The sequence below is a fragment of the Triplophysa dalaica genome, chromosome 1 (genome assembly GCF_015846415.1).
Source record: "Triplophysa dalaica isolate WHDGS20190420 chromosome 1, ASM1584641v1, whole genome shotgun sequence".
Taxonomy (NCBI): Eukaryota; Metazoa; Chordata; class Actinopteri; order Cypriniformes; family Nemacheilidae; genus Triplophysa; species Triplophysa dalaica.
The window spans coordinates 23,008,235-23,034,689 of record NC_079542.1 but is presented as its reverse complement, the minus strand read 5'-3'; the positions used below and the strand labels follow the sequence as shown (position 1 = coordinate 23,034,689).

Here is a 26,455-nt window from a genome sequence, read left to right as displayed (position 1 = left end):
ATTTGTTCGAATGACTGTCATAATGAGCCTGTATTGCAATAATTGCTTAATTCAGTAGCACATCTTTTCCATCCTCTGAATGTCTGTCTGTTGTCTTTACTACGAACAGGCTGTGTCTTCATCTGTAATCTTTCTTTCTACTTTTCCTTTGTGCTTTTTTTTTTCTTGCTACAATGGTGGTGCAGTCAGCTTTACTGCAACTGACACAAACAACTGACCTGTGACTCATCCACTTACTAAATCTCGCTCAGGATGCAAACAGTATACTATATGCGGTTATGAAACAATTACGTTCTCTATTGAAAAAACACGAAAAAAGCAATAAACTACACACTCCAAGGTTTAGGCTAAAATTGGGTTTTAATTATAAAATAACATTCACAGACAATTCTGTTTTAGTTACCTGACAGATTTTACACAGGTTAAACATGCTTTCATGCTGAATTATGAAATTGTTTAAAAAAAGAAAATGAAGTTCTTAAAATATTCCCTTATTTTAAACAACATTTAAAAAGCTATGTAAATACATCAAGCTCAATATTAAAGCCCTCTTTAGTTTTCTGAAACAGGTTGCAACAATTTCCTTATTTACCGTATTATTCTTTAACTCCAAGCTTACAGGCAGAAACACATCTTTGGAAAGGAGGGTGTAGGATAAACAGGAAGAGTTTCAGCGCCATTTTATGGTTGAGATTCTGTGCCCTGTTCGTGCAATAAGTTACACGTTCAGAAAATTTACCACTGTGGCTGCAATAGAATGAATACACTACACAAAGTAATCTATTCAGTATTTTATGCATTTTCAAAAATGTTCAACATTCCTCCCACGTGGTGAATATGTTCTTAAATTATTTAAATTCCTTAAATTGACCCATTAAAAACTCACTACGATATTGCTGTGTGGTCTGTGTGCTGCAACAGCAATACATTTCAAGTGGTGCAAGTAAAAATATTTGCATCTCACAAAAAAAGCTGGATGGTTAATGTCATTGTTTCCTGAGAAGCTACAGTAAATATACAGTAATGGCATTTATGAAGATTTAAATTTCCTAAAGCAGGCCCTTTGAGTAATGCAACCAACAACGCTCTTTAAATAAACTCATAGCTGAGATTGTATGACCTGTTGTTAAAATGTAAAGGCTTAATAGTTCAAAATATTTTCTAAACACATCTCTGTTTGCTAAATTCAAGTCATTCTGCAATTCCTTTCAGTGTCTCTTTATAAAAATTATAGGAAACCTGGCTAAAGGCAGCCGTTTTAAAACGTAAAGACAAAACATGTTGTAATAGAAATACAATCGCATGCTGATCTCAGTAGTACTGAAATAATCCCCATCTCCCCGTTTTATTTGCATCATCTGACCAGTTCTCCTCCTTCCACCCTCTGGACCCATTATACATTAGCTTCCTTTCTAGAAGCCTATGTGTTGTAGTAGTACCATCATATTTTCCATCTGTCTGACTGTGTTGGAAAGTAGCACTAGGCCAGACCCATCTCCTCTAGGACACTCCTGGGTGACTCATCCTCCTGTCAGAGGAAAAAGGAGAAGAGGGTTTCCAGTATTTGTAGTAGTTAGGGATCCTCACGGTGTATATTACATAATGCAGCGAGTTCTTTCCTTGGCAGCTTAATAAGTAATGCTTAGGAGAGTTGAGAACATATGGAAGAATAAGAAGAGACGAAAGAACAATCCTTGAAAACATTTGAACTATTCTGTGCAATAAAAAAGTACCAATTCTAATAAGCCCAGTCCAAAAAGACTGAAAATGTAGAAAAAATGACTGCCAATTTGAAAGAATGTGTCCTTTAAATGGTTTATAGATCTAACCGAATTTGTATTTAATGTTAACACAACATTAAAAGATTCAGGTTATAGCACAGCCAAGTCTAGCATCTAAAATTGATGACGAGTTACATGCACCCACAATGTTTTGTGAAGTTCAGACAATGTGCTGACAAGATATGTCAGAAAACAATGTGGCACACCTAAAAATAAACCCATAAGACAGCCAACAGTGTGATTTTGGTCTCATCATTTTTTCTGGAGCGTCCCTAAATGAGACGATAAATACTTTAAGGCCATTTACAGGTTTCTAGGTATGCGAAGTCAAAAATAATACAAATTTGGAGAAATACAACTGGATGGCAACAGCTTTGCTACTCAAACGTCTGATAAGACAAACACACACACCTCTTGTAGAAGGTCGGACTGTTCAATGGCCTTGAGCACACTCTTCTTGGATGTGTCCTGAATCTCTCCTCCCATTAGGAACTCATCCAGGATAAAGTAAGCTTTCTCAAAGTTAAAAATGATGTCAAGCTCACAAACCTATATTGGACACAGAAAAAGAAGTGGAGATCTTAAGAAACAATGACCATGTTTAAATATGCCTAACAGAATCTGATGAAGAATGAATCTTGTTTATATGTTAACCTGAAATAACCCAAATAACTCACAAATACAGATAAATATAACCAAAAACCAACGCAGAGTTAGATAATTCCAGAAGAGAATCTAAATAAAAATGCGCAAGTTGCACAAGTTTCTCTAGATAGTTGTGGAGCATGTTATAATTTTATAAATAAAGTCTTAATCTTTAGGTGATTTAAGATTTAGAAATCTGAACATAATTTCGGTCAAACAATGTGAATAGTATGCAACATCATTATAACTATGTAACATTAAAAGGTTCATAAAGACAGGTGAATTATCCTCAAAAATACTAATATGCACAATCAGCACAATGGCAAACTTGATTTATTCAGTTAAAAGGCGCAAAGACATTTATTCAGAATGTAACCAAAAAAGGGTGGCAATAAAGAAAGAATAGCAGATGATAAAAACCAGAGGTGGGAACAGACTCAAAAATCAAAAGGATGGAAAGGTACAGAAGATTTCACAGGTTTTGTCATGCTGTGATGTATGAAACAGCGAGGAAAATGAGAAAAAAAGAGGGGGCAGAAGAAAGAGGGTTGGTGACGAGGAATGACTCACACTGCCAAAGTACTTATCTAGCAGCTCCACAAAGCGATGGATGACCTCCAGGGTAATCAGTTCATTGTCCTGCTCCTCTACTGCACAGCAGAAATACAGGCTGGCATACCTACACATACAAATGTAAAGGGGTTACCCTTAATACTGCACGCCCGTCAGAAAATATGCAAGCAATCCCGTAAACTGTCAGGAAGAAACCTTACATCTCTAAATATCATAAAAAAAATCACAAATCATCATCAAAGGGATGGCCTTCCAAATATTCTTTCATCATTTACCCTCATGTCATTCTAAACCGGCATGACTTTATTTCTTCAGCAGAACATAAAAATATATTTCGAAGAATTACTGGAGCCCATTGACTGCAATTGTATTGACACACCACTACTAAAACTTTTTATTATAATATCTTATTTTATGTTCCACAGAAGAAAAAGTTACTGAATGACATGAGGGTAAATTAATGACGATAAAATACCTTTAACTTGTCCCGCCTGTAATGTAAATGAAATGACAAACATATTTGGGATATCATATTTGAGTACAAGACACAGTCAATACGATCTTAAAAATCTTGTGTAAAAAGAGATTTTGGCCAAGTTACAACAGAAAAAAAACTGAACGCCCATAAGTATAGAATAACCTGTAATTTGGAAAAACAACGCCATACACTTGCCTAAGATACAGCTGTTCTAATGACAAAAAATATATACAGACAGGGCAAACATACAAACAGATAGCACAGTAGTGAATCCAGAAAGAAATAACACACAACAGGCCTTGTGGACGCCTGGGGAGTCAACGTGGTGAATGCTGACACAATGAAATGATAGTGAATAGAGGATAAATGTGTGATGCTTCAGAACCTCAGAGAGGCTCCACACGCGCCCTTAGTATGTGAGAGACAGTCAGAAACATAATAAGGACAGATCTGATATGGCCCCATGACTTCATGAATGTCACTGTGAAATTTAACAATAGACCTCAATGAAAAGTAGCTGGCAAGTCAAGTACATGTTGTGATGTAGTAGTTCCCAGCCCTGATGCTGGAGGGTCCTCGACTTTAGACGTTTCTGTTGACACTTTTTCTCTACAATGTCTGTTGGAAACCTTCAGTAACATGGTTGCAAACCAGAGTGTGACGCACCATGTTTTTTAATGCCCCCTTGTGGTCAAAAACAAACTTTAACACTTGTCTCTCTTTAATGTTCATCCACTTACAAAAAGGTAATTTGACTTATATAACTCTGGTTGAGAAATTAATTCACATTTGAATGTCAATGAATCATTGAGTCAAGGCTGGTGCATACGTTCCTCGTTGGGTACTCAATATATTTAGACATCTTAAACAACTAAATGAGTCATCCCTCACAATTTGATGTTCCCATCGCTTATACAAAAAAAGATGACCCGAAAAGAAAAACACATACGGTTTTGTGTCCACATTTCATGTTGTGAGTGTGTGTTCCAGGACTACATTTTCTTTTCCTTTTTTTTAAAAGAGGAGGCAGAAAAATAAGAGAACAATAGACAGGAGATGTATGAAGATTTACATTTCACACAAAAAAAACAATTATGTGTTGATTTCTACCTCTTGTAGACTATCTTTAGATCCCTCCACTCCAGGAAACTGCACATTTTGGGTTTTCTGGCCAGCACCACCTGCATGAGCTCTCTGACCATCTTCTTCTTGTCACGCTCAGCAGTAGCTGTGTACCATTTCTGGAGCCGCAGCTTCCCCTGCCGGCTGAACAAAAGCATAAACCGCATCTAAAGAGATAAAGAGAGAAAATAAGGATTATATAAAGAAAAGTCTGAGACTATATGAAGGCTGCAAGCTTAATTACACAGGTGCAGAAAAAGATAAAAGGAAAGGGAAAGTAAACAAACAGATCTCATCCCACATTGACTCCCATAGTATTTATTTTAGCTACTATGGGAGTAAATGGGGGATGAGATCTGCTTGGTTACTGACATTCTTCCAAACATCTTCCTTTGTGTTCAGGAAATGTAAACAGGTTAGGAACAACCTGAGGGAGAATAAATGATGACAGAACTTTTCATTATCCCTTTAAAACAACTTAAAAAACTATTAAAACATAAAAGGTTACTTAATCCCCAAATCAGGTCTGTGTCTGTGTAAATACCAGGATCATCCTATTCAACTGCTATAACGGGTTTTATAAAAAATCTTCTTCCTTCAGTATCACTCATAATCATAAAATTAGAAATCGAGCTGGCCTATACTTTTCAGATCTGTTAAATATTTAAGTGATCTAAAAAGCACTGCATCGGCTCCCAACAGACATGGCCCACATATCCACCACATATCCAACGGAATCAACTCAGCTGACTCATTAGGCTCAGTATCTCTTAGGTTTACTGATCATGGATTTAATTTAAGGAAAAGAACTCAATGATCCCAATTAAGTTTGTAGGTTATGATGCACTATGATAAAAAAACACATCACATCGAACACTCAAACTACTCGAAAGCACACATTAACCTAATTGTGAAGCTTTTTCATTTGTCTGCGGAGCTGAAGAGTTATATTTCATATCAGTAAAATCCTGCTAGATCAAACCTCATAGGGCTAAAAATGATTGATGATTGCATTTAGCATGAAAAGGTTGCGTTTAAAACCCCACAAAAATGTATAAAAAGGACAAAAGAGGCGTAGGACAAATGAATGAGGACCAAGACAGGAATAGCAATCTCCTGAGGGAAGGAAAGACTCTTCTTCACAATGCTATAAATATCTGTTCTTACCAAAATCCATATTTAGCAGCAGCCAAGTGACAGTACAGCCACCACATACATAGAAACATTTCTCAAACAACTAAAACAATAAGTTTGTTTCTTGAATGTTGACTACTACAATGGTTAGTTGTCTAAGCACACATATGTTGAATATGATATTCTCACTTCATTAAAAAGTATATTTGTAATACACAAAACAGAATAAACACAACAATCTATTGTCTAATGCTAAACTATCCATCTTTACTTACAGAGATGATTGTTACTGCTAATTATCTGACATCATAAAGAGGAAAAAGGAATGTCTTACATGGAAGAAAAAAGAATATTGACGACAACCTATAAACACACAAAACACATTTTCATTTTCTTTGTACAATAAATGCCTCTTTAGGGTAGTTTGTTGTGTTGGATATTATCTTTGAGAGCAGCATTTCCTTCCATACTTAACTGATCAGACGAAGGAAGTATGTTGTGAAATAACATTATAAAATATTTTTTGGTGTTGTGATGCTAAAACCAGTGTAGAAACGGCAATAATCTGACTCTCAGCTCATCTTAAACTTACATTACTGACACACAAATGAGCGACTAGAAAACCATTTCCGGGTCGGATCAAGAGTCATAAAGGAACTTAAAACGTATGTATAATTCCCAATAAAACTAGTGAAACGATACGAATCAAATAGGAGATACTCAGAATTATCATCATGCTGGTAATGAAGTTTATATGAGTATTTATTTATGGAGTTAACACATCAAACACAGCTGTCAAATTGACTGACATAGTGGCGAACCAACGCTTTAGAATCCATGACAGCAAAAAATGGCTCGAGAGAGGTACGTTAAAACACGCGAAACGTACGAAAACGAACACGCTATCCTGGGCTTGACAGGTGATATGTGAAGATGTGAATTTTTAAACAGGTTTCCTGTTGTCCAGGTGCCTGGCTGTAGTACTAACTTAGCTTTAGCACGACCGCTCCGCCTGAAAAGTGCAGGTTATTGTCGCTATAAGAATAAAACTTACCATTTTTACGGGTTATTTAGAGCGGTCAGGTTATCTCTGTGAACAACAAACCCCTTTCTGCTAAATACCATAAAATACTATTAATACATTTCAACCTGAGTGCTCGTAGTTTCACTGGTTTGAGAGATCCATTCAAGCAGCCTGGTGAGTGGAGTCAGTCAGCGTCGTCAGCGTCATCAGCGTCAGCGCGCATGCGTTCTGCGTGTTCTCTTGCAGAAAGCACGCGCTGATAACAGGATAAATGCATTGATACTTTTAACTTAAACAGCAGTGTTGCAAATGTCTTTATTTATACGTGAGGTGGTTTGCTTAGATATTTGTCAAACATCGCAAGGCTTTGCCTTACTGCTGTTAGCCAAGATCTTTAGATGTTGTTGCCATGACAAAACAGAACGATTTGGGTTGCCATGGTCACGGGGATAGGGCGAGTCAAATAGCTTGTTCAAGAAATATATATAAAAAAATATATATATATCTCATAATAGATTTGTATAGATTGGTCAATAACAACATCATGATGATGTTTTAAAATCTGTGTAAAATCTACATAAAGTTAATAAATTAATCTGAAAATGAATGTAATTTCTTGAATTTATTTAGTCATGGAGTGAACACAAGATGTCGCCAGCTTTAAAGTATCGTTTTTAAATTCACGTTTGGCTTCTTTTATTATAAAACGTCACAATCTACAATGTTACAATCCTATCTTACAATTTCCAAGAAAACAACAATAAATACTGCGATACAAAAATAAATACTGCAAAATACAAACTTTCCTTAAGAATCTAAGCACAATAAACAACACATTTCTTACAAAAACAATCATACCCGTACTGATGATTGACATGTCCCTTCTGCATATGGTTTAAATGTATGCCTTTAAATGCATTTGTAAGTTCATACTATTTTTTGCTGGACTTTACATTAGTTATATTTTCTCTTAGGGGCTGGTCCTCCACCATAGCAGAGATATTTACACAGCAGAAAACACACACTGAAATAACCTTGTTTGTACATTCCCTTTGGCACTTTTAGGCAAGGACTGAGTTACAGATAAAGGATTTAGCTTTCTTCATTTTATAATAGAAACTCTCAGCATATCTTGTCTTCAGTAGTATGTTGGCAGCTGACTTGCTGGCAGTTTCCTTTGTCCTTCTGCTTGTACAAATACTTTCATTTGTATTCCTGAGGCTGATTAACTTGACCCATGAATAACAATGCACCTGTGAAGTTAACCAGAGGTATGAATTTTAGCCAGATGATAACATGAAAATTATTGACAATCAACTGAAGCAATTTAGTCATTGGAAACAGAACTGACCAGTGGGCTTGTGTTGAATGAGGAAGTAGAAAGGCCGATCCAGTGTGATTTCCTCTATGGCCATGCGAGAGTAAATGACAGCAGCTGTGGAACCACAACAAAATATTTGTATTTAAACAGTGAGCTTTGAGTTCAGTATCAATATTGTTAATGATATAGAATACCTTTTTTTTGGTATAATTTAAAGACTATTTTTTGTACCTGTGGCAGATGAACCCTTGGTTCCTTCCTCGTTGACCTCAAGTTTTACTCTCTGAAGGACCTTGGATACACATAATGGTTCTTCAGCTAAATGGACAAAAATACTTTAAGTTAAAATTTGATATAATAAAAACACATTATTTAATGAAAGGAAAAACAGAATTGCCAAACACAAAATGTGTCAGTACTCACTAGTAATGCGAGAGAAATCTGCTTTGCTCTGGCTGAAGATGTCTCCAAGACCCATCTTAATAAGTGTGGATTTAAGGTCCATTTCTGTGTCCATGGAGAACCTGAAATTATCATTATAAACACAGAAATCAGACAAGAGGTTCATAGAGAAAGAAAAATACATAAAAAGTTCCTTTCTGTATTACCTTGGAATGGCAAGTTGTTTGTTAACTTTTCTCATCTGTTTTCTCCATTGCGATATACTGCTGCTGCTTAGTTCTTTGGCTAAGGCCATCAGAGGCACATCCCTCTCAAATGGTGTCACCAGAAGCATGCTTACTGAGTCCCCCTCATAAGGCACCTCAATGACATCATAGTCCACACCATCTGAAGTCACAAAGTCACCTGGATGGACGGACAAAAAAATATAAACAACCTTAAGCATAAAGTTAAAATTCCTACTAAATGCTAAATTTGAAAATTTATTGATTGTTTTTTCCTACCATCAAGCAATTCTTCATACAAATCCTTGACACTCACCATAGTTGAATTTTTGAGTCGTCCTCATCATTGAAATGGACACAGCACTGCCATTGAGTCGGTAGAAGAGCTGTTCCCTGGTCAGTTTGGGATCAAAAGGCATCTTCCAGAGCCCATGGAAGTAGAGAGCATTCAAAAGGACTAAGCGTGTCTGCTCACTCAGCACACCAGATGGGAGGAAGTCAGGAATCATTTCTAAGTAAAACATTACACAAGTTAAGTGCCTTCGAAAACATGTTGATTGTGAACTTAAAACCCAAAATAGCAATAACTCTAATTTGTATCAGTAAGTGCATGCACACCCACACATAAAATGACTTACCACCAGTGTGGTCAGATATCCAGGAGTTGATAACCCGCCGGGCATTCTCTAACTGGCTGAAGTCTATTTGGTGTGGGATGCTCTGGAAGGCTTTTTTCAGACTGCGTCTAAAAATCTTTTCCAAGACTATTTTCCTGTCTACCATAACACCACTGGCTATTTCCACTCCATCTTCACTGTGCAGATCTCTCTGAAGAAGCCTCTGCAGCTTTGGCATTCCTCGTGCTATCATAGAGAATGAAACAAAGAATTTGATCAAATACATTTTTTTCTACTAATTGAATCAATCTTTAATTTGAATCTATTAAATTATATTTGTCGAATCCAGATGTTTTCATATGGTTCTGGCAGAGCCCCCTCAACTCTGCACATTTTGGATTTTTTTAAACCTAATTTAGGTCATGTAGTATTTTACGAATCAGCTGATAAGTTAATACATGTGTGTCAAATGAAGAAGACCAAAAAAGGAAATGATGAAAAAGCTTTGGAGTTGATTTGAGCTCTTTTGGATTAAATTTCTGTTATTCACAAACCTTGCAAAGAGTATCCCATCTTGGATATGAGCATTTGAAGGGTGCTGCCATAGGCACCCAGCTGAGCCATGCTGAGCACAGAGGAAATGCCATATGGAGAGAGAGCTAGGTTTTTGTTTGGGGCAGATTGAGCAGCTTCAGAGAACACCCGCAGCCCGAAATCTGTCTGTTGCTCCTGGATGAGGTTACATAAGCTTGACCCACAAAGGGTAAAGACCGCCAACATACTTATGTACTGCATTCTGTTTGAGGAAAGAATGGAGAGAGGGTTTTTTTAGATATCCAAATCATAAGACTTGGTAAATACTTTAAGAGAGTTCCTTCTAAACTTATGTTTGTGTATGGTTCTGAATCTGCTGTTTTAAGAAAGACGTTTTGAAATATCTGGAAAGGTCTCTACATGTTTAAGGGGCGTGTGTTCTACCCTACGTGCTAGACACAACACTCACTGTTCAAACACAGTATGATGCTGTCTCTGTTTCTCTTGACTCACGTTTTCCATGCCTGAAGTGTTTGTCTACACGTTAATGAAACACAATTGTCTACAAAGCGAAATTGTTCACACAATTGTAAGTTTCATAACCTTAAAAAAACACTTAAGTTAAAAACCTTAGATCAAGTACAGCTAATTTAGATTTGTCTATGCTTTTCTGTCCAAAACATATGAGTAAAGTATACTCTAATTCATGGGCATATAAACCTTCCGTTAAGCTAAATGTCACCAAACTTTAGAATACCACAACATTCAACACTAGTTCTATAAAATGATCAAATAAGTTGGATTTCATTTGCAGTAAGACAAGCACACAAAGTTACCTGAGAGATGTTTTTTTTCTTGTAGAGTTTCTTGTAAGGATTTATTAGCCTGTCCTTGTGTGGTGTTCCAATGCTGTGCAAATACAGAGTAGCTCAGAGTACAGTCTGCCGCTATTTAAATGTCTAAAGACCTCCCCTTTTCTCCCCTATGCACACACTAAAGGAAGTGATGAAGTCATCCTTGTCTGCTTTTTCAATGCCCCTCTCCTCTTCTTTAACACAGACAAAAAACACATTTCCCTTTATCCTGTCTGTCTGACTTTTGGTCTGTCTCTCTGTATCTAAGTGTTATGTTTTGTCTAAGAGAGCAGTCATAGCCAGTCTTGAATGGTTTTGGCAGCACTTCAGTCATTAAAACGTGTTTCTCTCATTCGTGTATTCACTGTTACACAATACTGTACATATTGCCTTTATTCTGCCTGTTGGGGATTGTAATTTTTATGTTCACTGTTTTTATCTTAACTTCTGTTCTGTAGTGTTTACCAAAGCAGTCAACAAGATGTTTTGAGATCTATATCTTTATATTGGCTAAAAACAATTGACAATTTGTCGCTTCTCATGGTTGCTCCGACTACCAAAAATGCTATAAAAGGATTTCCCTTCTGGAAGAATTGAGAACATTAGGCTCAGCCATTGACTCGCCTTTAGGAAAGATGACACACCACATAACCATACTTGGAGCTACAGACAACACATTCCAGCACATATGCTCATAAAGAAAGCTACAAGTATAGGGAATGATTGGGTATCAGAGGGACAAAAATGGGAAAAAAATAGATATGTAAAAACATGGAGTTGTGTTCCAAGCCACATTAAACTATTCCGTATGAACTTTATCATCAAGGCAAAATGTGGATAACACAGTGGTTCAGACATATGTGAAAAAAAACTATTGAAGAGCTGTTTAAAAACGAAATAAAGGACAATGGTACAATTCTTAACCACGTGGACCTAAAAAACTACTGTATGTTTATCTCCTTGGCAATGAACTGTAAAAGGAATAAGACCAGACAATGAAGTGTCAAAATAAAAATGCAAGGCCATTAAGTTTATATAATTTTGTAGCCATTATGTCACACTCTAATTAAGTTTACTGCTGCTTTTACACAACTTGGTTTTCATATGGCTTATTTGAATCCACACACTATAAAATTGGGGGCTGTTTGTTGAAATTCAGTGAAGTATTCAGATGTATATTTTGATAGTGATCACAGTGAAGGATGAAGTGAAATCTTCTTCTCACACTTATCCATCTAAGTGCCGTTCTACATCATTGTTATGGTGGCATAATGGGCTATATTTCAACTATAAAGTATGTTCATGGATTAGTACATCACACAGTAATAGAAAACTGACGTGCTACAGTATCAATTTTCTTTTAACTCACGTCTCATTGTCATTAAATACTCTCATGTTGTCATGTCAGCTATGACATGGCTCCTGTTAACTTTGTAAATTCTTCTTAAAGTTGTAAATGGAAAACCTACAGCATTCGCAGGAAATGACCACCCCACATTCCCCGTGGAATGAGCATGAGAATTTTATGTACTAAGTTCCATTGGGTTACTATGGGCAACTAACCAAAAATCATTTGAAAACCAGCTAACAAAACCACATTTTGGATGACTAAGAGAAAGAGATTTTATGCAATATCCTAAAAGCTGTGCCTGGGAAAGAAAACTGATGAATCCACTCAAATAAAAGTAATATAGCAACCATCAGCTAGAAAAATAACAAATATATATATTTATCTTTTATTACTCTGCATAAACTGAATGTAAAATGCTTTAAATCTGTTGTGTTAGAACTGGGGGAAATGAATGTCATCTTTTAATCATCATAATTTATGAATAATGATAAATGTAAATTGGTTTTATGTACTATATAATATAGGATTCCAACAGGTTAGTTGTAATCACAATGTGTAATCACATTATGTTATGTGAAACAACCATAGATGTTGCTATGTAATTGCATATTCTAACTTTGAGACCAAGGGACATTTGGGCAAAGTGAAAGTGGGTTATCTCAAATAGCTCTTCCTAAAATGCCATGTTTGAACACATAATAACAATATTTTAATGGTAAAGGATCAAAACAATATTTCCTTTACAGGTATACTATGCCAATTTATGTAGTTAGGTATTTTTGTTTCCCATACAGCAGATATATGATTTTGCTCATTTCAGTCTCAAACACAGACAATTAGATTTGATAGACATTTCAAATACAATTGTTTTTACAAAAGATGAATCAGTCTTTAATGGAATAGAGGTTTTCACAATAACCCATGGAAAATGTTTGTGGCAGTGTTTTATGTGACAACATAATGTGCAAACATGTACAGTATTTATGAAATATTCCATCAGCATATGACCTTTCTATTTGACCTTATGTACCATTGTTTGTCTGTTGCCTGGGAGATCATATAAACAGTTTTAAAATAAGAATGGAAATGTTTTATTTATGGTTATTGTGACTAATGACTGATAAACTATAGTGAGCTGGAGAGTGGGTGGAAAGGACCTGATGTGGTTCATGAGATGTGAACGGAACAGCAGAAAGAACTGATTTTGACAGAAAAATATAATATCCTCAGAATGACAGAAAACTTGCTTTATTATTATGTGATAAATGATAAACTGTTGCATGTGCCATATTTTGTCACTTGTGTCAGTACAATGATGATCTAGATTCAATAAACACGTTGGTGTGATGTAAAAAAATCTAGCAGCAAACTGTTCTCTCCAGATGTCTGCATGACTTTAATCTGATGCATCTGAACCTCATGACCTCATGCTTCTTTAACAACAATTTACAAATCCAACAATGGGTACCTGTTAACTTGTCTCATTTTAATGAAGCTTAGTAACATACAATATTGAAATATATGGAAATCAGATATAAAGTTAGGAGCAAATTACAGTTGTGTATGAAAAAGTGAATCTTTGGGTTCTCCTTTTGAGAATGAGTAAGAGGAAAAAGCTTTAGGTCCACAATTAGGTGAAAGGATGAGCAGATGTAATAGAATGTTGTGTAAGTGGGACATGGGGTATTTCTGACCTCTTAGCACTCATATGGTCATTATGACACTGTTAGCAAATACCCTGTACCTAATATTACTATGAATTCTCAGTTATTTTATTGTTCAGTGTAAATGTTCTCAGAAAGTTGACATTTCCTAACAATGACTGCATTTGAAGCACAAACCTCTTGCCAAATGAGATAAAGCACAGGATATGAATAATGAAGTGACAGTTGAGCATTGAGAAAAAACATGTCCTTTCTCTGGCCCTTGAGTGACTGTCACAATAATTTTACCGCATAGTTTCTCTTACAGATGGGGTTATCCTCAAAGAGTGAGCCAACACCACGGGGTAAACAGGAAAGTTAGGACATGTCATGAACTCCTATTACTTTAACTTGGTGGAAAGTTGCTGAGGAGAAAGGAATATTTGAAGGCCTGACAGTAACGGCAGACCTGTAGAGCCTTGAGACATGTTGAAACAGCATATTTAACTCAATCCCCAAATTATTAAAAACATCAAATAAAATATGAATGAATGAATAAATAAATAAATAAATAAATAACAGAACAAATAAATAAAACATTGTTTAGTTTAAAGAATGATATAATATAAAAAATAATTGTATGTATTTTATATAACAATGATTTTTTCATTTACCAATAATCGAATCCTCACGGTTTCAAAACAGACGTTGGTTTTACATCTGTTACAATACTTGATCCCAAAATCTTGCACTTATATTAATATCAATTTCATAATAATGACATGGCTAAACCTGGCTCAGACTACAGGAGTTTTAAAATCCTGACAGATTTTAAATTCTGGTTGCAGCACACACATAAGGAGAATCTTAACAGATTCTCTTATTTAAAATCTTTAACCTGGCTCAGACTTCACAAGTTTTAAAACCATGAAAGATTAAAAATCTGGTTACAGCACACACATAAAAAGAATTTTAGCAGATTATTTTATTTAAATTCTTAAACAAGTTTGTACTCAAGTTTTTTATTTCATAATTGCACATCAAAAGACATTCTACGACACACAAATACAGGATAATATTAAGATTATCATACTAGAGGACGCCTCTTACGTCATCTCACCGGGAAACAGAAGTAAACAATGGGAAGTTGCAGTTAATTTCACGTGATCTATTTGTCCTATTATGAAAAAAGTGTATTTCCACCATAGATGAAGAAAATGCAGCGGCAATGGAACAGGTCTAGAGTGTGTTACAGTACCGTTTTACCCCTGTAGGCCTACTACGGCGTATCCGCGGTGAAAAGCAACCGTTTCTGTAGCCATTACAAGTCCTTACACAAGGACTGTCCTTGTGGAGCTAGACCACAGAACCATGTCCGGCCGCAGGTTGTTCGATGCGATTTCCAAGTGGAAAGTAAGTCTGTGGTTTAAATCCACTCCCATTTCCCAATCCCTGGCTATACTCAGCAGACCTGAATCTGGGATCAAGTGCTTGGCCCGCGGTTTCTGTCCCTCCTGAATAAAGGGTTGCCTTTTTAGCGAGTTAGCCTTTGCATTTTGGGGGATGGCATTTGCTGCCACTCTCTTGGCCTCAACTGCTGCAGCCAAGCACATTATTACTTGATTGTTGCGCCATGTGTATCTTCCTTGTGTCAAGCTCTTCTTACAACCCACAAGAATATGTTTGAGGTTTGCTGGAGCTTCACATAGGTGGCAGACTGGATCCTGCCCATACCAAACATGCAGATTTCCCTCTGCCATATTGCACTTGTCCCACGATGTCCTTATGTTGCTAAAACATCTTGGTAGCCCGAGCCATTTCCTCACTTGTGTATTCACCAATCTCTCCAGGTTATTGGTATGAGACACAGTGAGCTCATACATTGAAATTGGCCACATCAGGCTTGGCAATAAGCCAAATTAGAAGCACCAGAGTTTCGGCTTCCATGGAAGAGCTGTATTATTAATTTTCTTGAGTCCACTGGGTGTCTCTTGCCTGAGTTGTACCACCTGTTCGACCCCTTTAAGGTGTTTGGGGGTGAAAGAGTGTATGAATAGAAAAATAATTAGCAGATTTAAAAATGTATTCACAGACTGCAAGTAACAGCATTGAAAGCCTTACAAACCACAACTCGTGACAACCTGCCTGCTGGAGGCTATGATGAGAGGACAAACTGTCTTAATCCTCTATTCATCTGCATGCATGTCTATGAATGACCACTTTAAAACAACAAAAACAGTGATACACAAATGAACAAATGGGTTTGAGTACACACATTTATACAGTACATGCAGACATCAACCTGAATGCAGGAAAAATGGAAATCCATTGCACTTCTCAGGTTAACACACCCAAACACTTACACAACCTCTCAAGCTTTATCTTCATCAGACATAACCATCGAGACCATGCTAAAACATCAAGGAACATGTTCATAACAGTCCAATGCCGACCAGAGATTTGAAAACATGCAGCATGTGTTTGCACATCTATGACTCAGTGTTTTGCCTTCAGTACCGGAGCTCTTGAGTCACACACTTGTTTGTGTTGTTCTTATTTCCTCTCACCTTGATACAGCGTGTTTCCCCAGTCATTGTCTGATATGCTTAAAGACGTGTTCATCAGTCTGGACAAGAAAATAACAAAAAGTCTAAACAATGTCACACCATACACTCATGCTGACTTTTCACACACTTTGTTTGGCTTGGAGTGAGACTTGCAGTAAATCATCTGAGGATACAGGTACTGTATCTGCATTCAGCAAAGCAAAATGGTCCTTACTTTTAACCTAAATACTTGCTTTGACAGGCCATGTATTAAGCAACCTCAGGCTATCCATAGTAATTTTCTTACATTCTGTGGAAAATTCCCTTATATGCACAGTTTACGTATATTGCAGGTATGTAAAATACAATAGTCACAGTATGACAGTGAATTTAATGTGGTGAAATCTTAATATAAATTGTATGCATTTTATTCCTTAGAATCACTTATCATGATTTTCTACCATTATCAGAGAGTAAAGATGCGATAAAAAAGCAACAGGGGAGAACTGAGGCAAAGGGATGGTCACAAGGCTATTGCTTCAACAAACAAACTTTATCCAACATAAAACATGCTTTCATTTCTGTGCTGGCCAGTAAATAATAGTTTATTTAATCTATTTTTACAGGGCTGCCTTGTACAGGACATTCTTCACACTGTTGATCTGCTTGCTCATATTTTCCCAGTGCTCTAAGGATGTGACTCCGTGTAACCATGCTGATTCACATACACTTTAGTGTGTGTGTGTGAGCTTGATAGGGGAAAAAGTATCACTCAGACGCCACTCTAAAACTTAACAAAAGACTCCTTCATCCATTCGTCCGCAAAAAACGAACCTGTGGAAAAATCGTGAGTTGCCTAAAAAACACTCCCCAAAAACCAATAAACATTCGTAGATGTAAACAAACCTGAAAGGAGCTCTGTTTTCTGAGGCTTGACCTTTTATTTTTGGTACTGTCTTTCCAGACAGTCATCTTTTATACAGTACGAACCCAAAATGCCTAAATTAAATTCCAGTAAAGTATTGTCTCAGAGTAACGTTACATTATATTAACACACTTAAACAGGCATCCTACAGTGACACATATGCAGCTTTGTTCCTTTCTTCTTCTTCTTGTAACTTCTTTAATTGCATCATTTATAACACGTTCACATCTGTTTTAATCCTTACTATTCTAATTAAAGAGACTGTTAAGTGTGACTGTTTATACTAAATTCTACTCTCAGAGTAGAACTTCTCAAGCGTTTTGTACTGATAAGTATGCAAGTGGTCAATATAAGTGAATTCCAGACATACTGCATCCTAGTTGAATCACAGCTCCTCCGTGTTTCTCCTGTGGCCTCATCGGAAAGCAAAATGTCCACTGTTTCAGACATACTACACTCATTGGTGTACTGTTTTTACATACCAAACAGAAGGAAAATAGGCATATTTGGATAGAGGGAGCAATCTCTTAATACATTTCTCCATCTTCACCTTTCAGCACATACAAGAGAGCATACAAAGAACAATAATAATCATATCCTCAGCGGCATATCACTTCCATTCAAATGAATGTGAAATATCCTTGCACATTCACTTTTGGATTACTCTGGAGGTGTTAAAGCACTTTAAAGCTGCTTTTGGACATCACTGATTCGTAAGATATTAAATAAAACTGAATAAAAATTGACATGACAAAACATCTTCCCATTTCACAGCAAACAAAGCATAAACAAGGACTTTATCAAACATTGTGGGATGCAGGATATTACATCATTATAAAGACCTGTGGCTTGCAGCGAAACGAAACGAAAAAAGTTGAGCAAAAACATATGGAACCAGAATTGAAAACTTTTCTAAACACGTGATCAAGTCTAAGGAATCTCGTTTCCAAGTTGATATTGTGGCATATTGTCAAATAGTTGGCTACTGGTCAGCGAATGTGATTTTAAATAAGCAGAATAAAATGTGACATGTTGCCAGCCTAAAAAATGTAAGAGCGATACTTTAATCTGGTGAAGCGGTCCATGAATAATACCTATGGACTTTGATTACGTGGTCGCCCTATTATGGGAAGTCGACATCAGTGAAAGTTGTCTGGAAAGATCCGCAGAAGTGAGTCAGAAAATCTTTTGTTCTGCTTTGTAGCTGATGTTGCAGCCATGCGGGTGAAGTCTGAACGCCATGTTATTAATCATGATTTCAATTGTTTTATATTACAGTGCCTCAAATATATTCAAATTAAATAAATTCATTTTTGTTAGCATTAGCATATGGTTTCGTGTCTCTTCATTGTTCGACATTGAGACGAAATGACTTTTGTTCTTTAATGCAGACATTTCGTTAAAAATTAAACGAATTAACCTTACATGTCTTGAAACGGTTAAATCTGTACATGTAGTAACGTTGCAGTAAACATACCGAATTAAAATACAGTTAGCTTAAGGAATACATCTTAGCTATTCAGAAATACTTTATACATAATATATAGAGATAATTTGATTAGTTTCATCTATAAAGGCGTGAGACCGTGTTAGTTTTTTTTGTCTAAAATATTTATGAGGTATGCTTAAACTAACTCACTGTCGTAACGTAATATTTGCGGTAAGGTTAGCTATTGTCTCTATTTCCGTGATGGAAACAAGAGTGAACCAATGTGTTTAAATTCAATTAGGTTTAAAATACATTACGTGCATATAACCAGAACACGTTATCACAGGGACTGAATTTTCTGTAAAAATGCTCTAATGAAGAAGAAAGAGATAAAGCTTCAAGTCAATCCTTGTGAAATGTTAAGAATCGCAGAAGGACATTCTTGACGTCACAAATCTCGACGTTTCCTACGAGGCGCCGTGGCTTAGATGGTTAAAGCGCCTGTCTAGTAAACAGGAGATCCTGGGTTCGAATCCCAGCGGTGCCTTATGATAAACAGACCAGTTACAGTACAGAATAACACTTTCTTTTTTTTATGTATATCTGTTGTAACGTGGAAATACTTTACATTACCAAGCCTTACATGACATGTTTTAGATAACACTATAATTTGACAGATTAAGTACTTTTATATGATATATCAACTATTGTTAAAGTAGCTTATTCTACACTTTTAATGAGTGCATGTTACAAACAACAGAATTGTAGATAGGGTCAACTATATTACACAAAAATAAAAGAGTAGGCCTATAGCTATGTTAAAAAAAATTCAACAACAATATTCAGGAATTTGTTAATATCCTAATATCACTTGCTAAATTAGCACAATGCCTGTTAGCACCATAATAAAAGTGTATCTTTCCCATCACAGCTTAAATTTGCTTTTCAACAGGCAGAGGATGCTGTAACTGCTGGCCATGGAGATTGTGCACTGCCCACTCCATTTCACTGAGGAGGGTGTAGTTGTAGGTCTTGTAATTGAGCATATCTCGAGCACGGAACACCTTGTTGGATTCATACAGATTGCTCCAAAAGCGAGGGAGGGGCTGGAATCCTCCCATCTGGGCAAGCTGATCATTATAGGCCCATTGCTCAGAATCCAGCTTAAGGATGTGGCGGGTGGAAATCCCACGAGCACGGCGGGAAGCAATGTCCAATTCAATGTCTTTCTCCATCTCCTTGCGTGTTGGAAGGGAGAAGGAGCCATCTAATACTGACAGGACAAACTGAGACTAGGGAGATAATTGAATGAAAAGAAAGACAAGACACACAATGATTTCAAATCATAAACACAGAGGACAAGAATTATAGTTTGAATTTAAAAGCATCTCTTAAAAGGACATAAAGGGGAAAAGTAAAAGATGTTATACTGACACATAAAGAAGAGTGATCCATTAATATAGTATATATTGTCAGTAATAATCCGCTTTATCACACTACCTTACTAACCTGAATGTGGAAATGTGGGAAGGGGCATATAGCTCTGCAGATGCCCACTATAAAGAGTGATGGGTAGGCTGGAGGTATTAGGAATTTGTAAAGTGGCCAGACTAGGTGCTCTTGGACTTTTACACCCACTTTCTCATCCAGAAAAGGAAAGGTGAAGTTGTAGCCTGTACACATCAGGAAAACCTCTGGCTTGGCCCTCTTCCCATCTTTGAACTCCAGAGAGCCATCATCTAGTACAGAAGTGACTGAAGGAGTCTGCTGGACTCCTGAAGGGAGAGGACATGTCAAAGGATGCTGTCCGTGACTTAGAATAACCTGGGGGGAAAAAATGTATAAATTGAATGAGACTAGATGTCTAAGAAAGGAAATTGTGATGAAAAAAAATCAGAATTAAAAATTTAATGTTATTTTTTAAAGGTCCATTGTGTGGTTTTTCGGAGGATCTATTGACAGAAATGCAAAAAAATATACATAACTATATTTTCAGAGGTGTATAAAGACCTTACATTAAGAAGCGTTTTCCCCTTACATGGAATTCTCCATGTCACTTCTACTGTAGCCCTTAACGGACAATCTGCTCTACAGATTTACCTTCGGGAAAGAGGAGAAAACGCAACGACATCTTAGTCCTGCGTCAGCCACCAAGGTGCTTCATAAGGAAGGGGTGGAGTGAGTCATTGGTTGCAATTCGCAACCTCACCGCAACATTTTATACACTGGACCTTTAACTAAGCAATAAAGCTATAGACGTAAAGTTTGACTCCGGTCTGCATTTAATTAAATGCACTTTTGCTCACCATGCTTTTAAAATGTAATAAATGAATATATGTTTTTTAGTAGTCCTATTCAGTGTGCAGATTTGTATGACATTTATTCCTTCATGCACCTGAGGATACATTAGTGTTATTTATGCACATACCGAATCATGCAAAATATTTATACATTACAAATGGGAAAACAATGTAACACTGTTAAGACCTTAGCATCAACATTGGAGAGCTCCATGGCAATATCTAGCCCAGAAAGACCGGCTCCAAGCAGAACCACTGATTTTCCAGCCAAAGGTTCAGCACTGCGGTAATCATGACTGTGCATCAGGGTCCCTACATAGACACACACATGACCTCTGTCATTATTTACTTACTACCATGTCAATCCAAACCTGGAATTACCATTTACCAGTTGTCTATATAATACAAAGGAATTGTATTTAATTGAGCAGGGACTGCCAATGAATGATTGGACCAACATGCGATTATACAATTCTCACTTTTGGGTGACTACAATCTTAATTTAGCTATGTAGTGCAAGCATTTAAAGGAGTAGTTTACTTTCAAAATAAATTTTCATGATAATTTAAAATCACCCAGATGTCATCCAAGATGTTTATGTTTTTGTTTCTTTAGTCGAAAAGAAATTAAGGTTTCTGACGGAAACCTTCCAGGATTATTCTCCATATGAACAGTATTCTTTAAATGGTTGAAGATAAAAATGACAGTTTCAGTGCAGCTTCAGAGGGCTTTAAACGATACCAGATGATAAATAAAGATCTTATCTACCGAAACGACCATTCATTTTCTAAAAAAAGATGTTTATGCTTTATAAACACAAATACTCACCTTGCTCTGTTCTGCAATGCGCGTTCATGATTTCACATAATACGTAATTACGTTGAAAACTTGAAAGTTCAACATGCAACATGGACTCTGTACATCCACCTACATCAAGCGTGATCACTTCAAAGTAATTGCGTATTTTGTGAAGTCATGAACACTCATCGCAGAACAGAGCATTTGTGTTTATAAATGACCGATCGTTTCAAGACCTTTATTCATCGTCTGTTATCATTTAAAGCCCTTTGAAGCTGCACTGAAACTGTAATTTTGACCTTCAACCATTTGGAGTCCATTGAAGTCTTCTTTATGGAGAAAAATCGTGGAATGTTTTCATCAAAAACCCTCATTTCTTTTTAGACTAAAGAAGCAAATACATCAACATCTTTGATGACATGTGGTAGAGTAAATGATCATGAATTTTTTTTTAAAATGAACTCATCCTTCAGTAGGAGTACTTACAAATGCTCTGTAATTTTAACAGTTTAACACTTTGTGACACACCATCTAATAAAAAAGTATTGTCTTGACAGAGCTAGAAACTGAAACGTTTACCTTATAATCTACTGATGTTAAATAGTATAATGATTAACCAATATTGGGTCTGCTCTCAAAATACAGTCATAGTTCAATCTAAAGCCTAAAGCAATCCCATGCTGATAAACTGATAATGATAACATGTTGCAACAGCAAAGCGTTCCTCACCAAGTCTAGGCACATATCAGGCACATTGCAAAACACACAGATACTTCTTTCATGTTTTTTTTTTTGTTGCAAAAATGTACTGTCATGTGTGGAAGTGAAAACCTTTAAATTTTTCCAGTCCAGGTATTGCAGGGATGTATGGATCATAAAAATGTCTGTAATAAAAACACACACTTTGTTTGCAAAGTAGTATATTCTATTACTTCTAAATAACTACTTGCATGTTCTTGCCAAAGTATAAAATCAAAGCTGACTTTTATATACAGATAGCACATCCTATACATGATTAAAATGCAATAATTTTGTTGCATCATAAGATACCGTTTAATCCACTTTGTTTATGCAATGTGCTTATTGATCTGACCATGCAAATTTGAACTGCAATGCTTCACAAAAGGAATCTTGGAGCATGTTTTCTCATTTTATTTTGCACTTACCCATTGCACACCATAACAGCGTCATATCTCTCCGTAGTAGATTTGCTTAGGTCTAGGGCATTACTGGAAGTGACATTCCAAGCCAACCCATTCCAACCATTCTTTACTTTCACTGGAGTCACTGAGGCCACCGCGGTGCCAAACTTAAAAGAAGAGACTGAACACCTTTATGTAATGTTTAGACTGACCACTATCAAGAATATTAATAAATCAGTAACATTTCAGACCACCGTGCAGGTGGCCATAAATTCTCCAGTGGTTTTCCACTTTGCAATCTCAAGGGATCATAAATGTACAGTAAAGATAACTGTTCATCAATGTAGCACAAACTGATTTGTCATAAGCATTGAAATTAATGATTATCTGTCAAATACCATGTGAAGTACAGTATTTTCACCTTTTATCTGGTATTCCTTTAATGTGCACAAAGAGGTGAAGAATAAAAATGGCTAAACAAGTTTGTACCTGTATATGGTCCCACAGATGAAAATGGTGACAGTACTCTTCAAGATATTTTCTCACTTCGGTGTGATGGACAAAGGAGGGGAGATGTTTAGCAAATGGAAAATCGGGGAAAGACATCACCTCCTTAGGAATATTGGTTCTGTCAAGTGAAGACAGAATACACAATAACGCAATAAAGAACTACAACACCGTTTTGAAGACATTAGGGATACTGAATGAGGATTGGTAGAATGTAAATGGTAGATACAGTACAGTACAGTACATTTGCAACACTAAGTATTTCTTGTTACAATACTTATTAACTAAAACATTTGATGTATTATAAATATGGTTTTGACCAGTTTTTAATTTACAAATGCAAAACAAATCCTTATACATAGTTGTATTATACTAATAAATTGTTATATAGAGTTTTTATCCCCCATCTCTGTATGAAAGAGAAACATTTTACTACTAATCACTATCGATCTATCAGTATTAAAAAATCGTTGTATGTTCTTCCCTTTATACCGAGCCGTTGTATTTCTTTCTTTACATATTTACATATAGTAAAGCTTTTAATAATCCGATTTTGGGTATTCACCTGAGGTCCCTGTACATGCTGCTGTGGATGGGTAAACCATTGTCGTAATACCCCACTTTTGCCTCATACACCCATGTCCCTCCAATGTTCTTGGTCACTTCGTATACTACAGGTGGCGCAAATGCATCTGGTCGAGATAGAATATGGCGGGCAGCACACAATCCCGCAGCGCCGGCCCCGATGACAGCGACGCGTAACTTTCCCAAGCCGGACATATCAAAGTAGTGTTCGGATATAAACTAGCAAGTTGACACCTGAGGAAACAAACAGAAAACCAAACGATAATATAAAGGGCCATTCAAGATGATGTACCTGATTTTAAATCTCAATACCAATCTGACTTATTTCCCTTACTGAATTACAAGCCGGTAAATGATTTGCTGCTGTCCTAGAATGGTCAGTAACATTACTGAACTGAATGCCTTCTACCCTTCTAATTATATAGCATACGGTTTGGAATCTGTCCAGCTGTGCCTCAGGCAACTCAATCAGATTAACCCCTCGTGTTTTAAAGCACCACTTCATTGCAAACCGACGACCAAAAAACAGGTAACGTTAAAGCTTTAACGAGTAAAAGTTTAATATGTTTAATATACTTTTGAAAGCGGCCTCGCTGTAGTATTGCTGATAAAAGTTGATCAATAAATAATTTGTGGAAGACTTAAGTTACAGCAGCTACCTCCACATATGAATGATAGGAAGTAGTTAGTACTGCATTTTCTACAGTCAGTGCACCATATACAGGTAGTTTTCGGAAACATTTAACGCTATTTAAAAACGAGTTACAATGCTGCCATCAAAATGTAAGTTAGTTTTTGTGCATGGATTCTAATTATGTCATATTACGTTTTCTGCTATCAGACGAGAGTTATACAATTTGTTGAAATTACGTTTTCAGCTCCTCAAAAGGTTATGTAACGCTGCGAGCAGGGTTCGAACCTGCGCGGGGAGACCCCATTGGATTTCAAGTCCAACGCCTTAACCACTCGGCCATCACAGCGCCGGAAATCACCTTCGATGAACCATTTATATTTTGTTGTCCCAATAGTGTTAGCAAGTTTATTGTTTATAAACGTAACAGGTTATGTTAAACTACAGATAATACTGCATATAATCTATTTTTTACTAAACAAAGCCCAAGATGAGGATGTTTTTTGTAATTTTTTCTCAATAAATTCCATATCGAACAAAAGATAAATTGATTGCATTTGCAGGTATAATGATTAAATCATAACGTTACCGTATCGTAAATTGATGCTGAGAGGACAGACGCAGATGCAAACGACAGCGCACAACCAGATTAACGTTACCCGTTTTACTGAACCCTTCGTCACATGATGACCGTTGTTGCTAGGAGCCCTCCTCGATTTATTTTTCAAAAAGGCAGGTTTCCTAATTTTGAGATGAAGAAATAGAAAATATAATAGCCTGTTTTTTAAATTGACATTAACTGTTATTCGCAACTCGGCCTAGAAGTGTCAGTCTTTTCCCAGACTGACACTTCTAAATTACGTGTTAGTGTTATGGGAAGTTAGCCAGGCTTTAGGCCTTCTTCATGTGTAATTTGTGGTTTCAACATTTATCTACCCAGAAATTCCTCGCTGCAGCCTGTAGAGCGTTGACGTCAAGCATGTTTACGTCATGCATGTGGACGTTATGCATGCTTTAGCGCGCACGCGCCTTAACGTGTTGTGGTCAAGCATTTGTTACTACGCATTGTGTGTCCAGTTAACCTTATAACGCGGTCAGACTAGAGTTTGAGAATGCGAAATTCGTTCGGACCGTGCTGCAAAAATGGGCGGGAGCGATTCCTTCCTCATTTCTGTACCGAAGGTCACGCGGTGACGTTCAGATATTCTATTGGTCACGCGTACCCACATGACGCGATTTCGCAGGTTTGAGTCCACTAAACTAGAACTTTGCTACGCGGGGAAATATCTTCGGACGGGCTTGTGTTTCCAGTCTGTCGATATCGCAATCGCATGAGTATGAATGGAAGTCAATGGAGGAAAATTCAAGTGTGACCGCGACTACGCGGTGATGTTTTCACGTATTTTTATGTCATGAGTGTGTAGACTCAGACCTCTGATATAATGTCCGACCTCAATACATTCCTGTCAATCACGCGGCGTCAACGCATGTTAAAGATAGCCAAAACGATCTGATTTTAATTTATTATTAACGCTTACAGAAGAGACTTTATTCATGCCATTTCGTGCTATAAAAACGTTTAATTCTGGTTTTGAGGTCGGGAATCCCCGAAATCCAAGTTGACTTGAACGCAGCGTGCACACGCGCGAAGTACCCCAATTCGTAATTAGAGTAATTGCGTATTAGGCAAGGCATTTTTATTTATATAGCACATTTCACAAGGGCAATTTAAAGTGCTTTACATAAATTGATTGACAAATGTAAGTAAGACGTATCTTAAAAATGCAAATTATTTAAGATCGCAAATAAAACTTTAGATTTGAAGAAGCAATAAAACAGCAATACAATTTATTCAAATGTGAGTGTATAAAAAAATATTAAGAACTAAA

The 26,455-nt window shown here is 36.6% G+C and overlaps 3 protein-coding genes and 2 non-coding genes across 9 annotated transcripts; 1 reads left to right on the top strand and 4 right to left on the bottom strand.

The window, feature by feature from the left end:
- Positions 1 to 341: 341 nt before the first annotated feature.
- Positions 342 to 7,041, bottom strand: ap1s1 (adaptor related protein complex 1 subunit sigma 1). 2 transcript variants are annotated; one of them, XM_056748475.1, is made up of 5 exons: positions 6,883 to 7,041; positions 4,588 to 4,766; positions 2,997 to 3,105; positions 2,193 to 2,330; positions 342 to 1,528 (listed from the first exon to the last, which is right to left on the bottom strand). In XM_056748475.1, exons 2-5 carry the CDS (start codon positions 4,764 to 4,766, stop codon positions 1,481 to 1,483), a joined length of 474 nt encoding a protein of 157 aa, XP_056604453.1. In that variant the 5' UTR covers positions 6,883 to 7,041; the 3' UTR covers positions 342 to 1,480. The 2 variants fall into 2 exon arrangements, with proteins under 2 accessions (XP_056604453.1, XP_056604445.1); XM_056748467.1 differs by having other exon boundaries at positions 6,788 to 6,950.
- Positions 7,042 to 7,364: 323 nt separating this feature from the next.
- serpine1 (serpin peptidase inhibitor, clade E (nexin, plasminogen activator inhibitor type 1), member 1) lies at positions 7,365 to 10,854 on the bottom strand. Its single transcript, XM_056748455.1, has 9 exons — positions 10,692 to 10,854; positions 9,876 to 10,117; positions 9,343 to 9,567; positions 9,021 to 9,215; positions 8,687 to 8,885; positions 8,502 to 8,602; positions 8,310 to 8,396; positions 8,109 to 8,192; positions 7,365 to 8,010 (listed from the first exon to the last, which is right to left on the bottom strand). Exons 2-9 carry the CDS (start codon positions 10,114 to 10,116, stop codon positions 7,961 to 7,963), a joined length of 1,182 nt encoding a protein of 393 aa, XP_056604433.1. The 5' UTR covers position 10,117; positions 10,692 to 10,854; the 3' UTR covers positions 7,365 to 7,960.
- An 8,222-nt stretch (positions 10,855 to 19,076) lies between these two features.
- Positions 19,077 to 19,150, top strand: trnat-agu (transfer RNA threonine (anticodon AGU)). Its single transcript has one exon. It is a non-coding gene; the product is annotated as a tRNA-Thr (tRNA).
- A 30-nt stretch (positions 19,151 to 19,180) lies between these two features.
- zgc:77439 (uncharacterized protein LOC378987 homolog) lies at positions 19,181 to 26,093 on the bottom strand. Of its 4 annotated transcripts, none has more exons than XM_056756175.1 (8): positions 25,503 to 26,093; positions 23,916 to 24,169; positions 23,333 to 23,471; positions 22,868 to 23,010; positions 22,533 to 22,585; positions 21,091 to 21,215; positions 20,113 to 20,427; positions 19,181 to 19,895 (listed from the first exon to the last, which is right to left on the bottom strand). In XM_056756175.1, exons 2-8 carry the CDS (start codon positions 24,128 to 24,130, stop codon positions 19,536 to 19,538), a joined length of 1,350 nt encoding a protein of 449 aa, XP_056612153.1. In that variant the 5' UTR covers positions 24,131 to 24,169; positions 25,503 to 26,093; the 3' UTR covers positions 19,181 to 19,535. The 4 variants fall into 4 exon arrangements, with proteins under 4 accessions (XP_056612153.1, XP_056612138.1, XP_056612163.1 ...); XM_056756160.1 differs by lacking the exon at positions 25,503 to 26,093 and adding an exon at positions 25,156 to 25,480; XM_056756185.1 differs by lacking the exon at positions 25,503 to 26,093 and adding an exon at positions 25,226 to 25,480.
- On the bottom strand, positions 24,834 to 24,915 carry trnas-uga (transfer RNA serine (anticodon UGA)). Its single transcript has one exon. It is a non-coding gene; the product is annotated as a tRNA-Ser (tRNA).
- Positions 26,094 to 26,455: the final 362 nt, after the last annotated feature.

Excerpts from the sequence above, each read along its gene's own strand:
- ap1s1 (XM_056748467.1), bottom strand. Across the intron at positions 3,106-4,587 it reads CTAAAGATAGTCTACAAGAG|GTATGCCAGCCTGTATTTCT; the intron begins GTAGAAATCAAC and ends TTGTATGTGTAG. Across the intron at positions 2,331-2,996 it reads TAGATAAGTACTTTGGCAGT|GTTTGTGAGCTTGACATCAT; the intron begins GTGAGTCATTCC and ends TGTCCAATATAG.
- serpine1 (XM_056748455.1), bottom strand. The coding sequence starts at position 10,116 with ATGCAGTACATAAGTATGTTGGCGGTCTTTACCCTTTGTGGGTCAAGC. Across the intron at positions 8,886-9,020 it reads GACTCAAAAATTCAACTATG|GTGACTTTGTGACTTCAGAT; the intron begins GTGAGTGTCAAG and ends CCGTCCATCCAG. Across the intron at positions 8,193-8,309 it reads CAAGGGTTCATCTGCCACAG|CTGCTGTCATTTACTCTCGC; the intron begins GTACAAAAAATA and ends GTGGTTCCACAG.
- zgc:77439 (XM_056756175.1), bottom strand. The coding sequence starts at position 24,130 with ATGTCCGGCTTGGGAAAGTTACGCGTCGCTGTCATCGGGGCCGGCGCT. Across the intron at positions 22,586-22,867 it reads GCTGTTATGGTGTGCAATGG|ACATTTTTATGATCCATACA; the intron begins GTAAGTGCAAAA and ends TTTTTATTACAG. Across the intron at positions 19,896-20,112 it reads TCCCACATTTCCACATTCAG|TCTCAGTTTGTCCTGTCAGT; the intron begins GTTAGTAAGGTA and ends TTATCTCCCTAG.